Raw genomic sequence first — 17021 nt, 5'->3', positions numbered from 1 at the left:
ATCCCAGCTGTCTGGCTCACACTTGTGTGTTGGTGCCCGGTGTACCAGTCTGCACGTGCTGCGTAGTGCGCCTAACGTCATCCGGCTCGTTTGCTGACCCGTGGGCTTCTGATTATAATTGACTGCCGTGAGGAGACGTAAAGAGGCAGCTGGCGACGCGCAGCACCAGCGGCAGCCAGAACTGCCGTGAGGAGATGAGATAGAGGCAGCTGGCGACGCACAGCACCAGCGGCAGCCAGAACTGCCGTGAGGAGATGAGATAGAGGCAGCTGGCGACGCACAGCACCAGCGGCAGCCAGAACTGCCGTGAGGAGATGAGATAGAGGCAGCTGGCGACGCACAGCACCAGCGGCAACCAGAACTGCCGTGAGGAGATGAGATAGAGGCAGCTGGCGACGCACAGCACCAGCGGCAGCCAGAACTGCGATGAGGAGATGAGATAGAGGCAGCTGGCGACGCGCAGCACCAGCGGCAGCCAGAACTGCCGTGAGGAGATGAGATAGAGGCAGCTGGCGACGCACAGCACCAGCGGCAGCCAGAACTGCGATGAGGAGATGAGATAGAGGCAGCTGGCGACGCGCAGCACCAGCGGCAGCCAGGACTGCCGTGAGGAGATGAGATAGAGGCAGCTGGCGACGCGCAGCACCAGCGGCAGCCAGGTAACTGCAGAACGCACGCACGCATGTCCAGACGCCCCCCCCCCCCCCCCCACATACACACACATCTGCCATTGGTTGCATGTGCGCAAGATAATGTGAGGCGGTTACCATTCAGCGGTAGTCATTTATTTCCAAACGACTTGTTTGCACGCAATGCGCATACGTGTCTGTTAACGGTTCAGAAGCGTCGGTAACAAAAACTCTTCCTTGTATCTTGAGAGTTCTACCCCGTTCCACCGGCCATAATGTCTGTCAAATACATTGTTTAGATTCATTCTTTGGGCTTATTTTGATAACTGTCTCGGTGACCTTTGAGACACATGGAATACCAACGACAAGATTTGCTGGCGCATAAACGCTCAAGGTAATTAACCCACCGGCCGGAAAAAAACTTGCCAGTCTATAGGAATCACCAATACCATGCCAAGAAGGTGTTCATTGCTGCGGACCTTAGGGGTGGGCGTTGGATCCCATTCATCCGGCCCGCGTCATAGATCTTCCAGGGTCTGCGATTCATCCCGATTTATGTCTTCTTGGTGTCCTGGACCCAATTCAAAACTGTGCTGAAGGTTTTCCAGGGTCTTGCCTGGGCCTTTTCCAAAGATTCGTTGGGCTCCATGGTATTTTGCTTGGTTTCGTTTTAACCTGGGACCTTTCCTTGGCATTCAGGCATGACCAATACAGCTAACATGATGAGGAAACTTTACGATAGCTTACAGCAAACATCTGTGGCACCGCACAGGTTATATTGCTTGACGACCGCAGTCACTCTCACTTGAGTACAGCTTAATGGTGGGTCCATCGCGAGCTTGCAATAATATCAGTATCATATCAGAACTGAGGCGGACGGTATTGCGTGACCTTTTTGCAGCATCTTTCAGTTAAGAGCCGTTGGTCGCCATATTTGCCACTGATCTCCGCCTAACGCAAATCCGCTGAATGTAAATGATCCAACGCATTGCCTTCAAAATGTAATCTAAAGTTACACCGATCGAAATCAACTCCAGCATGCAAAAGTTCCCATGCCTTCCGATCCATTCCTCTAAACACGATCAAAACGAAAAAAGATAACTGTGGCTTCTGATACAACTCAATTACAGCTTGGAAAACACCTCGTAGCTTCTTTCCTATCCTAGAAATATCGTAATGTCACATGCATTTGTTTCGGAGAGCGGCCGAATGGCGAAGTTGAGGCGCGATGTCTTCCAGGCACCCGGAACCTCACTCGTTCCGCCGGGGCGCTGGTGGAACGCCAGCGGACGGCGCCGAACTGGCGGCGTTCAAACGGTCGTCCACGGGCCACCTGGCTCAGGCTGGGGCCAGTGTGGCGTTACGGGCTGTACAGCCAGACCACAGCACCAAACGGAAGAGTGTGCGCAGGTCAGACCCGTGTCTAGTCAGCGCAGCCCGTACGCACGCGGTCCCGCACGCTCCATCGCTGATGAGCCGCAGCCCTCCCGCACACGGTCCCGCACGCTCCACCGCAGCCCGCACGCACACGGTCCCGCACGCTCCGCCGCTGATGAGCCGCTGCCCCAACATCCAGCCCGGTGTTGGGCTGTTGTCCAGACTGCCACACCGGTCGCTGGTGTCACCAGAGTGGTGACAGGCCTCATCGCTCCATCTTGAGCTTCCAGCGGAGCACGAAGTATCCAATGAGTCGCAGGCAGACGGTCATCGCGCAGAGCACGGCCACATCCGTCCAGTAGTCGGCGTCCAGCATGTCCATCTCCTGGAGGGAAGCCCACACAGATAGATCAGCACGGGAAGACAGCGCGTGCGGTACAAGAGAAAGCAGCGTTGCATAGTAAACATGTTTCGCAGCAGGAAAGTCCCTGTGGCATAGATATCACATTCAGGCCACGCTCGGGATCGGGTATAGTCATAATTACGCAGTCATTGAGGATTCGGAGAGTCTGCAGAAAAGTACGGTTGGTGAAGGCTCGTTCACGTAAGAAAAAAGCACGCTCGTAGCTTATGATGGTAAAGCCTACCTGATACTAATGTTTCTTAGATTATCAAAGTAGCGCACATACATTTGTGAAAGCTGAGAAACGAAGTTGAAACTACGAACATTTCTACTAGACATGACGAAAAATGCCAGGACATAGGATTTGACCAGAGAGCCTACTATTGGAAATCCAAGAAAAATTATATCGCAAAATAATGAAGCAATGCGATAATGCGGACACTGTACTGAGAAAAAGTTCCATGTTTGCTTCATACGCTTAAAGGAAACGTTCCACATTGGGAGATATGGAAGCAAGCATCAGTCATGATGAAATAGCTCCCTTATAACCATTGGTATACTTTAAAGTGGGAAAGACTGCTCTCGACAACACAGTTCTTTATTTAATAAAAATGTCCCTCAATATATCATTGTTTGATTGTGTCATGGAGCATTTACATTACAACATTCATTTATAGCTTTTCAATCTCCCGAGAGGTGGCCCACGGCCGTGCTGGATGTGCGCTAACCAAGCATCGTCAGGTGCTCGTGTTTTGGTTCATTCCTCGTGGTGTTCTTGCGTATTTATCCTGAGTTTAATGTATTTAATTGCATCCTCACGCTCGGCCATAGCGTTTTTCATAACTCACTCGATTGCAAGTCTGATTTCCGTAATAATTACGAAAAATGCTTAACTTTTTGTATTTTTCTTTTTTGTGTTATGTAAAACACAACGTAATTCGTGTCAGCACCTTGCATAGCTTGCACACATCGGCTGAGTCAGCTGACGGCCGTTATGTCTGAAAATCGTGCTTACGAACGCCAGGTATGGACGAATGAATAATCATATTTGTCTTTACCACGAGCGTCGCATGACCGGAGGAACGGCTGACACGGATGACGTTATTTGAACGTCACGAATGCCTAGGTGACCTTGAAATATTCTGCACGAAACAGTGTGCACATCTTCGCAAACGTACAGCTCAGAAATTGGGCGGTTTCAGGTCTGAAGAAGAGCATGACTGTGAACTGCGCCGAATGATCTTTAAGAAAATTATTTCAGTTAAAAACCCTTACGTATCTGGCACATTCCTTTTAAAGCTAGAGCACGTTGTAAAATGTGAAAAAGCATGCAAATTAGGTTGTGAAAAATGTTTTGAGTCGACAAGTTTTCCTCACTAATTACTATACATTTTCTGAGCTCATTTTATTTAAAAAACAACAACGCGACGCATGTTGTTTCGACACTTTGCTGAAACCTCAATAGCTTCGCCTACCATTTAAGCGCTCAGGGACCCTATTGTAACTATTGTAACCGGCATTCGAGCTCGTGCCCCACACAGAGGTCCAATGAGCTAACCAATCGGCCATTACAGGTAATTTTATGAGTTATATGGTTTTCTCTCCTTTCCCCGGCTGTAAGGACGACATTTGAGCTGTCACCTTGTGGTGAGCTGCTATTCCTCATCCAAGGCAAGCACGGAAAATTTGGTCCATTGAACACGAACAGCTGGCTTCCTGCACATGGAGTGAGCGCTCCCACTATTGAGCTACTTAAGACCCAGCTTATCCCTGCTTTGCTACATGTAGGTGCGATCTAATGTAACGTGCCACATGAACATTTTCCGCACAGCTGTAGTACGGAGAGAAAAACATCATACGCACAGAAACGTCAGGAGGAAAATCCATCCGAGCCTACCCAAGTCTTAAAACTACGACTGACTAACCATTCATCCAACCCATTCATTCAAACATTTCTCAATCACTCATCCCTTCTTTTGAGTTATGGTCCAGCCATTCATTAACACAACAGCTATCAAATGAACCTCCCACCTGCCCGCAACTAATCATATATTAGTCAGGTTTTGAGTGAATGTATTCCCCGGTAGAATTATATAAATGTAGCGATGTTGAATGTAAACTGACAAGTCAATGTTCCCAGTGACTCTGGGTCACTGCGTGACCTCGTGGCCACGAGGTCACGCAATACGGCGCGCGTACGGCGTGGACCATGCGTAAATCATACGCCCAACGTGACCGAATGATGTCCAAATAACACAAAGCCGGGCAAATGTTGGACTCCAAGTTGATCAATGGTGAGAGCGTGTCTCGATCGCTAGTGTTTCATTCCCGGCGGGGCGGAGCTGACCGTGATTAGCTCAGGTGAGCCACACGTTTCATGCAACGTGCCAGCCCAAACGCTATCCTCATGGTTGGAGCATGAATACAAACACCACACGCAAGCTCTTCTTGTTGTGCTTGCTGCTTCGTAAATATTTTCCTGTACACGCCACTTGATAAGGTATGCTGGACGTCACAATTCTCAAGGGTACCCACCTTGAGAAACTTCTCAGGGCTCCTGAAGTGGCAGTAGGGTAGTGAGCAGTGCATATCTTCGCGACCAAAGCCGTAGACGGACAGCATGAGGCCCTGGAAGCTGTATCGGGCGTACGAGATGTACGACACCCACGACAGCCACACCGGAATCGTGTTCAGGTTCACAAAGAAGCCCGAAAACAGGATGATGGGGATCATCGTGACCGGCCCCAGGAACACGGCCAGCTGTAACGACAGCACAACGCCACTGTAGCGCACCTGAAGCACGTCTCCGTTGGCAACGGCTCGCGACCACCGCAAGAACGCATGCCAATGGCTTATCGTAAAAACGGTTGGTAATAACTGCTGACCAAAATTCGAAAAACGTTTTTTCTCAGTCCAATGCTAGTATTCTGAGCTGAATGGAACATCCAGTGTTCACAAAATAATCACACGCTTTATTGCTCTTATGTCCCTGAAACTTCGAACGCCCATCAGTCAGTTCTATCGCATGTCAGAACGAAAGCAGCTAAATGAACCTATTCGGAAAAGGCAAGAGACAAAGACATGTAAGAAAACACACTACGTCCATGTTCAGCAGACGGTTTAGCAGCAAAATATTTGCGAGGACGAAGTACTACGCAGAACACAACAAACATACACAGAAACACGTCTAACACTAGGCCGCGCCGAACCCACGCGGCGGTCAACGGATGCTCCTCATGGCAGACGCGCGCCCGTCACGCTCAGAGGGCGAGGCGGGCTCACACTTCTCAGCCTCCCTCGAACCCAGCCACGGGCCGGCCAGGTATTCCGCCCGAAGAAAACGGGTGGCGGACGGGCGGGCCAGACTCCATAACCTGAGGGGTGTTGCTCCCCTCCCCTCCCCTCACCCCAGCAGCGGCCGATTGCACGGTCCGGTTCGCGTGTTCCCGTGTGTGCCAAGACGGGTTCATAATCGCTGTAGGTTACTGAGAGATGCACATGCACTCCAGCCATGGTGCGTTACCTGTATTCCACAGCAGGCGCCTATGACTAGACCGACGCTCTGCGCTACAAGCGACGTCAGAATCGTCATCAAGCAGAACATGCAGAACCGGTCCCACTCCAAGGGCTGTGACGTCATGAAGTACACGATGGCGTCGTAGATAACCGGAAATGCTATCTGCAGTACGAGGACGGAGTCGGATGACGCCCGGAAAATATCACATACTGAAGCCATTTGGGACATACACGCAGCGACTACATCAAGAGTGTGGAGAGAAGTCATGTATAAATTGGTAGGAGATTTGAGCCCCAAATTATTCAGTACCCGCTAGCATTTCGCCGGCATTATAAGAGACGATGAAAAAATAGAGAAGCGATGAAGGCACCAAAAATATGAAACATACTTTCTGAGCCTTACCTGAAATGGCAAATCAGCTAACGTCTTGGCTAGATAGTATGACTTGACAGAATACCAGCAGTTCATGTACTCCTTCTTGAAAACAGACATCTCCAATGGAACTGGAAAAGGGGCCGGCGGAGTGACCACGAGTGAGGAGAACTGACGCGTCCTCGTAGATATCAGAGCTGGCGCTGATGATGATGAGGTCATGACACGACATTTCATCCCTTGTGAAATGCACATATGCATGGTAATGTTCCATTAATGCAAAAGTAATTCGGTTTTTGTCAAGGTACCGCTCCCAGTGCGAAAGCATAACGTCCGCCAGAGAACGGCTGAAATGAGAGTAAATTGCGATGCTTACTACTCGTTTAATTGGCCAACTGTTGCTGAACGGGCCTCGGAAGTCACTACCGCCAATTTTCCGTATCAACAACACCACCTTGCAGCGCGTAGAAGTACCATGAGTGAGTCACCCCGTTTGATACAGCGGCAGCTTTGGAGCGACAGCTCCGGCAGCGACTCTGACGTCATAAAGACTTCCCATGACGTAATCAAACGATGCCTAATGCGGACCATACCTACCCATTAGTAAATTTGTATCACTAGAACATTCTTCTGCGGTTAGAAACGTAACCGTTAGTTACAAATAAATTTTCCCATCACACCTGGTGTTTGCCCAAATATCTTAGAAGGTGAAGAGCACCCTTAAGGCCTGGCACACGCCCCATTACTCACAACATTTATAAACTTTTTTATAGGAGTCCATTCACTATGACGATCGTTGAGTGTCCTTGGTCTGCTGCAAGCATGGCAACCATGAACAAGTACAGGAGACAAACTACAGAAACTTCTAGCACACAAACATCCTGCTGGATGGCCCAGCGATTGGTGTCTGTATGCAAATTGTAGGTCTGTGGGTCCAAAGCCTGATGCTACGTTGACGGCTAACATGCACACATGCCTACGTGACGCGCATATACAGAAAGTTCCCAGGATCGATAAATTCTTCCCAGAATTCACCGCATTGCATAACATGGACGGATGAGGGTGGCCAAGATCACCTCCGTAGTATATCCAACCTGAAAATTATAGAACCTTCCAGAAAGACCGCTGGATTGTCCTTTTGGAGACCGCGTTTGGCCAAGTGCTTTGTATTCCTTGATACCATACTAAGCCAGGCAAAAGCAAATTTTTCCTGAACGCTGATAATTACAACGTTTTCTACCAACATTCACAAACACACGCCACACAGAAATACAAAACTGATACCAAAGTTTTCTTTGTGAATTTTGAGCACAATCGTACCTGTTTTGTTTTGAGCAGACATGAGTGATACGGGGTGCTGTAAACCTCACAGTGGCGTCTCACCGCTTACGATCTGCAGATTCGTTGGTTGCTGACCGCCTCTTGTAATGTTAGTAGCTACTTGGGAAGTAAAAAGGCTCAAAGGAAGGGTTCCACATTTGTGTCGGTTGTTAAACTAACATCGCCATTTTGAAGATAATTCTGTGTAGTTCACTGCCCTGCTCTTTTCAAAGCTTAAAACTCCTTGATCCCTGAGGTAAACGACAGCGCAGTTGTGAGAGCTTTTTTTGTGCACATTATTTCAAGGTCATCCGGGCATGCATGACGCAATAGGAACGTCACTCAACTTGTGTTGAGTGACGTTCTCCCGCGATAGGTAACGACGACATTCAAGGCCACGACAACTATGGTCGTGGGATCATTCGCGTCTGGTGTACGAAGAACGATTTCTGGATTTACAGGATTTGAATTTGCTCCCAACCGACGTTTTGCACTCAGTGCATATTTCACACATTTAATTGTTTGGATAAGAGCTCTTTTGAGAGGAAATGGTCATTTCAGGGTTATGGGATGAAGGAGAATGGATATCGGTGGGAGAGGACTACACGCGCCTGGGGAGCCAACCGCTAAACGACGCACTCAGCTGCTGAGGTGAGAACTAGTGATGCACAGGTCAGGAGAGTGAGCAGGAGTATGTCTGTCTATAATAATGCAGATGGGGCGATAGCGAGCGGCGACATGACTGACCTAGCCCGCGACCGGGCGAGCACTGCAGACTCACAGGTGAGAATCGTGGGCATGAGCGCGCTGAACAGCAGGAACATGAGCGCGAAGAACAGCTGCGCAGCGTTGTTGTACACATCTTTTGCCTCGTTGCCAATGCGGAAATAAAGGCTGCCGATGAGCAGGCCGAACAGCAGGTGAGACGCCAGGCGGGCCATGGTCAGCATCTGACACAAACGCCATCAACACGCTGTCAGGCGACGCCACAGGGTCGCAGATAATTGAACTATAAATCAACAATCAGTGCGTGCTCCGGAACAGGGCGTTCTGTCAAGATAGTGATCGTTGAAAAGAAAATGTTCGAGCCTTTCCAAGCATCGGGAAACAAACAGGAGCACAACGAATGCAATACCAAATCTCTGACGAACTCCCAAGAACTGTTCAGTCATTGACAGTGGTGTGATAAACAATACTAGTCCCAAAAGAAAGCAAACTTTTAGTTTCGTAACTTATCGGATGCTTAACACATCAATCGACAGACAAGCTCCTATAGGTTATGCAGAGTAATCAGATCCAAGCACGGCGTCTGGTGATGCAAAATCAGAGAATAGTGAGACACCAGCAATGGCCTTACCGGATCGCGAACGATCGACTTGCACGTGCGTTTGAGTAGCACGCAGAACTGCGTGGTGGCCGTCGTCCTGTACAGCTCCCGGCCCGAGTCCAGCCGCTGCAGCCGGCACACGGGGTCGAGCGGCCGAGCTCCGGCGTCGGCTTCGAGCCTCGGACAGAGGACGCCCAGCTGGACACGCTCGGCGTGGTCCCCAGCCGCCTGCTCTTCCAGCAGTCGGCTGGTGCAGCACGGCTCGTCGGCCTCGCAGCTCAGGGGCGATCCTGGTGCGCTCGACAGAGCGCCCGAAGCGCCGTTCGGATGCTGAGCCGCGCGACTATGATGCGGTACGCTCCCGTCCACGTACTGAGGTAGCGAAGACACGCCTTGGTTTGCCGAAGCGCTGCTATGGTGGGATGAAATGTCATTCGAGCGGGGTAACGGACCACTAAGGTGGGACACCGAGAAGTTCTGTTGGAGTGACGGTCCGTTTTGGTGAGATGACGAGCAGTTCTGGAGGGGTGGCGAGCTATTCTGGTGGTGCAACTGACTGCCACCATTACTCTTCCCGTCCGCCAGCAGTTCACCGTTAGCCAGCCTTGAAATGGCAAAGTCTGTTTCGTCTGTAAAGAGAAATGCGCACATTGGAAACGTGATGCATTGGCACCGACAGAGACTTTTCAGGATACAGACACAATGCTGGTGGATTATGTATGCAACAGCTCGACGCCGTGTATATTTTTGACCATGGCGCCACCGCAGCGAGGCTTGACCCACGATAGGGCAAGTCCCAATGGTGTCAGGGGAAAACAACAGCATAACGCTACGGTTAAACAATCAACCGTGCACGTGCTTCTGCACTGTCACCGAAACAGAAGGCAAATGTATAGCTAGGATGACCCGAAAATGACGACAATGCTTGCTCGGAGAGCACAGCAGGCTAAGAGCCGTTTACACCTGAGGTTCACTGCAACATGCAACAAGAAATCATACGGATCACGACAATGAGGACTTCTTTTCGAGCACATTTCCCAGTAGGATATGATGACAGAGCTGCATATTCTTCAGTTGGGGAAGGATTTTAGCCTCTATCCCAATCGCCAAATTTTGAAAACCAAGTGAGAAAAAATCCGACAAGACGCCGCCTTTGTTGAGTAATTTAAATAATTTTTCCTTCTCAGCATTGCCGTTCTCAACTTAGAGGTTCGAACCTGGACCGTCAGGGGAGCTTCGATTTAACCACTCCGTCAAGACTTCCTGACACCAAATGGCGTGACGTGATATACTTTCGCCATCGCGTGCTGGTAGCAGTCATTCACTTCAAACAATTTATGGGCGAGTACGAGCTTTTGACAAAAATTCACTCGCACTCTATCGAAAGTGCGTGAGTTGTAAGGATGACTGACGGACTTTCGCTGAAACTGAGCCATAATGTCCATATTGGCCTTTGTAAAGGGATGGAGCCCGACATTACTGAGCGTAACATTACTGCTTTGTTTGTAGACTTAGTATATCGATGTCTTAATTGTATACCTGCATCTCACAAACCGGTAATATGATGGAGATAAAGCTCCCAGAAATAGTTTGTACTCAGTTAAACAATTTTCTTCAAAATATAAGAGAAGGGCGTCCAGCATCAGTCGATTTGTCGTGAGATGTAACAACTAAAACACAAACTAATCGTTCCTCGTTGTGTTATTATCAGTATGCAGTGAAACTCTGACACAGCAGCTGACCCCTACCGGAGGCTGACCCACACCGACGGCGCAGCGGCTAAGTCCCACCGGAGGTGCAGCAGTTGACCCCCACCGGAGGTGCAGCAGCTGACCCCCACTGGAGGTGCAGCAGCTGACCCCCACCGGAAGTGTAGTAGCTGAACCCCACCGGAGGTGCAGCAGCTGACCTCACTGGAGGTGCAGCAGCTGACCCCCGCCGGAGGTGTAGTAGCTGACCCCCACCGGAGGAGCAGCAGCTGACCCCCACCGGCGGCGCAGCAGTTGAACCCCACCGGAGGTGCAGCAGCTGACCCCCACCGGAGGCGCGGCAGCTGACCCCCACCGGAGGTGCAGCAGCTAACCCCCACCGGAAGTGCAGCAGCTGTGCCGGTCCGGGCGTAAAGTCAGCGGGGTCTGCAGTCGAGCGCCCGCAACGCCCGCCCGCTGCCCGGGCAGTCTGCCCGCCGGCCGGGCAGCCTACCCGTCTAGACACTGACCGCTCTGCTGAAAGTCGTCGGCTGTAAACTGTCCGGCAAGCGGGTCCGGCCCGGTCCAAGTCCGAGATCGGCCGTTTTGGGCGGCCTCCACCAGCGGGCTGGTCCAGTCGCCGTACTCGCCGCTCGCCGCCTCTATCACTGCGGAAAAGACACCAGCACCTCAGTGCAGGACACCTGCCTAATCAGGACCACTGCAGCGTACGTTGCTGCATTTGTTGCGTGTAAGCACATCAACGGCACCAGAAGGTGCTCATGCACGTGGCGCCGCCGTCACGGTAGCCCAGGCAACAGCACGTGTGTGGGGACGTCGGTGTGGAAGGGCATGATGTCCGAACTACATCGCATTAAATCCAATCGCAAGCTCGCATAATGATGCAAGAGATGTGCTAACCAAAATCCGCGATCAGGCTGCGTGCCCGTTGCTGCAATCGTTGGCAATACCGTCGCTATGGGGAAAGAAATCCTACCAAACGTCACGAATAGCTACATCCCAGAACACGTTTGCACTGCGTCCTATATACAGCTCTCTTCAGACCAGATTTTTAAACAATAAAATATTACTGGCTATGATTTTATACGACAGCAGCTTTGCTCTGTCGTAACACAAGTCAAACAGTTCATAGGTCAGCAGAGCCAGTCGTCACGCAGCGTGCCTCTAAGCCACGGAGAAGCTTAACTGATACGGTGACAATAAAGAGAATAATCGTCCGATAAGGATAGTTATACAACCTCCCAAAGACACGGCGTGTCAGCGCACTGTCCGTGCCGGTGTCGATCTCACACGATCTTATTCGTCGATCGATGAACTCCCCGACTACGTCATCCCTGTGCGTACGGAGCCTGGTACAATGCATTTGCCACCACCAAATCCGGTGCTCAGTGAACCGTACAAACGTCACGTCTTATCATGAACCGCATCAAGCGTAAAAAGAGCGGGCACGCTGGCGACGGTCGCCGCGCTTCTGAAACTCCGAACGGCCCGGGCCGGGCGCTGCCGAGCACGGCTCGCCCCAGACATTAACGCCTGGTGACAAAGCTGAGGCAGCCTAGTGAAGACAATACGCAGACGTTTGTACTACACACTCACATTCTAACGGTGACATGCTTCAGCTGTCGCGAAGACTGTAAACACATTCCCCAGTGCGGCTTTACCGAATAGTTGGCGCCGGACAGGGATCGAGTCAATCGAAACACAAGGCCGTCCAGTTTCAGGGTCAAATATCCCGCTTTGGATTTCGAATTCAGATACGGCAGCACACGAGCCCGCGTGTACACTACCAGCCCCAGGAGGGAGGGAGGAGATACCAAACCCTGCAAGGCTAGCCATATCTCAACAGGAACCATGCTGGTGCACAATGGCGTTTACAAACTTTCGACAGTCGTTTGAAGACGTTCAGCGTCTGGCAAACCCGAATTCTCGTCAGCCCGCGTGTCGAGCGGCGCATGCACGCACGCACGCTGAAATATCGGGAACCCCAGCTGAAATCTCGGCAACTAGGAGAGATAGAGACACCAAATTCACACAGTGTGTTGACCTATACGTGAACTCGCTTAGGTCAAAACTTGGGGTTCATAGGTTATGGCCCTCGGCTCAAATAGGGTCAAACAAGGTCAAATTCCAGACTGGTCTCCAAAAGGGCCCTAGAACCTAGGCAACTGTTCTAAGAAAAATGTCATGCTCAGTTAGGGTCAGTGACCTTGTTTGACCTTAAAACACGCACCCGGGTGGCCGGTTGGACACCCTTCCCTCGAATGGAGGGGTCAATTTGACCCCCCCTCAGATCTCGGGAACTAAGAGAGCTAGAGACACCAAATTCACAGGGTGTGTTGACCTGTACGTGAACTCACTTAGGTCAAAGTCTAAAACTCCTCGGCCATGACCTCCAGTTCAGGTAAGGCCAAACAAGGTCAAATTCCCGACATGTCTCCAGATGGCCCCTAGAACCTAGGCAACTGTTCTAAGAAACATTTCACACGCTCAGTTAAGGTCAGTGACCTCGTTTGGCCTTTTAAGTCATGATGATCAAAATGATATAAGACTGTTTGGAGTTTTGCATGTGAATAAGCGATAAAGATTACGCTAGGCAGTATGTCCCCCAAAACAACGTGTTGACCTGGGTCATTTTAGGTCACTGATCTATTTTGACCTATAAGAAGTACATGGAAGGCGTATAATGCGATTCCTGCTATCAATATATTCGAAATGAGCACCAGAAATCATTCCATACAGGAAGCCCGAGAGTGGTAAAACAGGTTGGCTTTAACCGTGGTCTAACCTTCATGCCTGACCCTAGGTCAATTCTATTTGTTTATTCAATTGCTGTGTTGCCTAGTAAAGTATCTCAGAGATGTCTGGCTTCGTCTGAAACTCCGTTGCTTGACCGGATTGAACAATTCCCTAGAGCGTGTCTTCGCTGAAACCATGGCCTGACGTTGACCTACCACAGGTCAGCGACCTTACAAAGTACATCTAAATTTTAATCTCAGACTATCCGCTATTCGATTCCCTACAGTTTTGTACAATTTGGCGCGGCTACGCCGCGCCGTTCGGAACCCATGCCGGGAAAACTTTCGAGGAGTCAATTTGACCCCCGCCCGAGCGCGTGTTAAGGGACAGCACAGGCCAACTGTCCTGGCGCCATCCCAGCTAATGATATCATGCTCGATCAGAGCCCGGTTACCAAGGAAACTACCAGAGTTTCAGAAAAAAACTGCCGCTAGTGCGACTTCATGTCGCTCTGTACACGCAGATGAACTAAGAACGGGACAAATTTGTAAGCCATTGATGAGTATAGTTTCACGTCCATACGTTCACATGAGAATACTGAAAACGGTGTCAGCTGTAGTTTCGCATGAGCCAGTCGAGTTGGCGTCACTCGTGGCCGTTCGGGTCTGCAGAGGCCTGCATCAAAACCAGAGTCGTGTGAACTCTGTGTTCAGACCTTCGTCGAAACTAGACTAAAACTATACCGAGTAAGGCCGCATGGTGGTAACCGGAGCATTGGCGTCTGGCGTACCGAATTTAGGTGCGGTCAAGGTTAGGTTATCATGTCAGACCATCACGTAAGGCCGTTAATGGAGCTTTCAGTCATGTTGTCAGCCCATTTCGTGGTAACCTCACCTACAAAAGTCAGCCGGGTTGCTGGTAAGTTTCATTTCTACCGAAGTCAAGTCAGCCGGGTTGTGTGTGGTAAGTTCACCTCCGAAGTCGGCCGGGTTGTTGTTAAGTTCACTACCGAAGTCAGCCGGGTAGGGTTTTAAGTTTCACCTCCTACCGAAGTCAGCCGGGTGTGGTAAGTTCACCTACCGAAGTCGGCCGGGTTGTGGTAAGTTCACCTACCGAAGTCAGCCGGGTTGTGGTAAGTTCACCTACCGAAGTCAGCCGGGCTGTAGTAAGTTCACCTACCGAAGTCAGCCGGGTCGTGGTAAGTTCACCTACCGAAGTCGGCCGGGTTGTGGTAAGTTCACCTACCGAAGTCGGCCGGGTTGTGGTAAGTTCACCTACCGAAGTCAGCCGGGTTGTGGTAAGTTCACCTACCGAAGTCAGCCGGGTTGTGATAGCCGGGGCAATCGAGGCCGGCGGCGGCCAGCGCCGGCACCAGGTTGGACCTCGTGCCGCGGTAGATGCAGCTGCCCCGCGACAGGATGTACAACTGGTCAAACTGCTGGAACAGCCGCGAGGACGGCTGATGGATGGTGCAGATGATGGTCCTGCCGCCTTGCGACAGCGTCTTCAGCAGCGACACGCACGAGGAGCATGAGGTACTGTCTAGACCACTGCAACCCAGAAAGAAGCCGCAAGTCAGCAAAGATCAGGAACTGGAAGAGAATCTCCCGCTATCAGCGCTCCACACCGATTACATGGTGTTGCTGCAGTGTGGAAGAGACTGCCGCACTATCCTATGATGTTGACCTCAGTGGCGTTATTTTAATATTCAGGGATGTAAAACGGACTGAATGCAGGGCGGGGGCGCGGGGTAAGATAGACAGGACAGGGCAGGGCAGGTAAAGCAGTACACGATCGGGTCAGACAGGGTAAATGCAGATACGGCGTCTCGTTTCACCATAGTGGCTTGTGGAAGCTGATGACAAAACTGATCATCCGGCACGGGGGATAAGCTTTTGAAAAATATGATTGTTGCATTCGTCACAACACATGCGAGACCCAGGTGATTGAGTTGTCACTCAGCATCCTTCCACCACTGGTGCCGTGTCTGACTACCAGCCGGGGAAAACAGCAGACCCCAGACCAAGCCCTGGCCGACAGCTGGGGACCTATCACCGGTGGCCGTGGCAAAGGCAGGCGATGGTCAGCTGGCACGCGCTCCGGTGGCCTGTCCGCTGACCTGGTGGGCTCGTCGAAGAACATAACTGGCGGGTTGTTGAGCAGCTCAAGCGCGATCGAGAGCCGCTTCCTCTGGCCGCCAGATAGGCGCAGGCAGCGAGTGTTACGACAGGAGGAGAGTCCCAGCGTCTCCAGCACGTCATCCACCTGAGGGTGACGCAGGCAGCACATAACTAGTCAAGTTCTTACTTTTATTGGAAAGATCATTTTATTGGAACAACTTGCTTTCATGGGCTACAAAGCCAAGAGTTGTACAACGTCACGTTTGGGTCGACGTAGGCGCACGTCCCAAAGCAAACGTCATGAAGAATGTACTGCGACTGTGCGGCTGCAATCGCCCCACAACAAAAGGCCTGAGCGCCGGCATGTACTGCCGACGCTCTGTCACCAGGTTAGGTATTCAGTATTGTTGCGCCGGTGGCGGCGGCTGGAAAGCACGACATGATGTGCTTGTTGGATGTGTGTACGGGGACTTGTATACGGGATACCAGAGTGCTAAGGTGACACTCTCGCAGGGCTAGTTTGGCAGCACCTCAGCGTCATACAGATGTTTCATGATGCAATTAAACAATGCCGCATTGAGGGCCATGTTTTACTTAAAAGTCTAGAGCAGTCTTTTCCACCTAAAAGCATACCTTAGTTGTAAGCGAGGTTATCTCATCACATCTGATGCTTTTTTCACGATCTTCAAGTGTGGAAGAAAAGCATATTTCAAGCAAGAAAAAGCATATTTCAAGAAAATGATTTTCGCCACACCTTCACATTGTTGTAAATGGAGCGAAGGGGAAATGCACACGAAAAAAAACTTAGAATACAACATGTTCTGCGCCACTGGCTAGAAATATTTTATGTAGCAACAACCAAAGGCAGCATTTGTGACCGGCTTAATGAACACCATGCAGACGCACGTTTCCGGAGAGCCTAGTAGAGACCCGTGTAGGTCGCGTGATATTGCATTTCTAACCACTTGCTCATTCCCTTTTAGGTTGCATATCGAAAATGCACTTCGCACTTCTGTAACATCAATGCCTAGACGTACTGCCTGCCGTGTGTATTTTATTCAGTTACGAATTTCACAGCATTTTCGTCTTCTGTCATAAGGAGCGTGTTTCGATATCAGTATTATGACCTGTACCCAACGAGACGCCGCCGTGGGGAGCATCGTTGTCCTCAAGAACTTTGAGTTTTTGGTAGCGGAAGACAAGAAGTGCTGGCTAAAGCGCGAGGAATCTATGGTGAGCGTGTTTCTTCACCTTCGTTGTAATTCGCCATGTCTGCCGTTAAAACACAAGCTTGATCAGGAAAATTAGTTTGATGAAATAGCACTAGAATCAGTTGGTTGTGTTGGCCGAAGTCAGGAAATGATGAACCGGGCATAAATCCAAACATTTCAAGACCAAACCAGTCATCGATCAACAACAAGATGATTTGACCTTTTCAACCCGGTCAGGTTTACATGCACACCACCAGGAGAGCACATGACAGGCAGACACGCGGAGATAGAGCATAGCGC

At 50.6% G+C, this 17021-nt stretch overlaps 1 protein-coding gene across 1 annotated transcript in view; it reads right to left on the bottom strand.

Moving 5' to 3' along the window:
• Positions 1-764: 764 nt before the first annotated feature.
• Positions 765-17021, bottom strand: part of LOC119103507 (ATP-binding cassette sub-family G member 1) — a 43249-nt gene continuing 26992 nt past the window's right edge. The window contains exons 5-13 of the mRNA XM_037227083.1: positions 15510-15655; positions 14702-14940; positions 11164-11301; positions 8976-9574; positions 8400-8568; positions 6329-6429; positions 5933-6088; positions 4945-5169; positions 765-2391 (exon numbers count right to left, since the gene is read on the bottom strand). Coding sequence (XP_037082978.1) covers positions 2272-2391; positions 4945-5169; positions 5933-6088; positions 6329-6429; positions 8400-8568; positions 8976-9574; positions 11164-11301; positions 14702-14940; positions 15510-15655 — 1893 coding nt within the window. The 3' untranslated portion in view covers positions 765-2271. The remainder of the gene's footprint in view (positions 2392-4944; positions 5170-5932; positions 6089-6328; positions 6430-8399; positions 8569-8975; positions 9575-11163; positions 11302-14701; positions 14941-15509; positions 15656-17021) is intronic.

This window comes from Pollicipes pollicipes, unplaced genomic scaffold, assembly GCF_011947565.3.
Source record: "Pollicipes pollicipes isolate AB1234 unplaced genomic scaffold, Ppol_2.1 Scaffold_2555;HRSCAF=2994_pilon_pilon_pilon, whole genome shotgun sequence".
Taxonomy (NCBI): Eukaryota; Metazoa; Arthropoda; class Thecostraca; order Pollicipedomorpha; family Pollicipedidae; genus Pollicipes; species Pollicipes pollicipes.
Note: the sequence above shows the minus strand (reverse complement) of the source record. Positions and strands in the feature narration are given on the sequence as shown.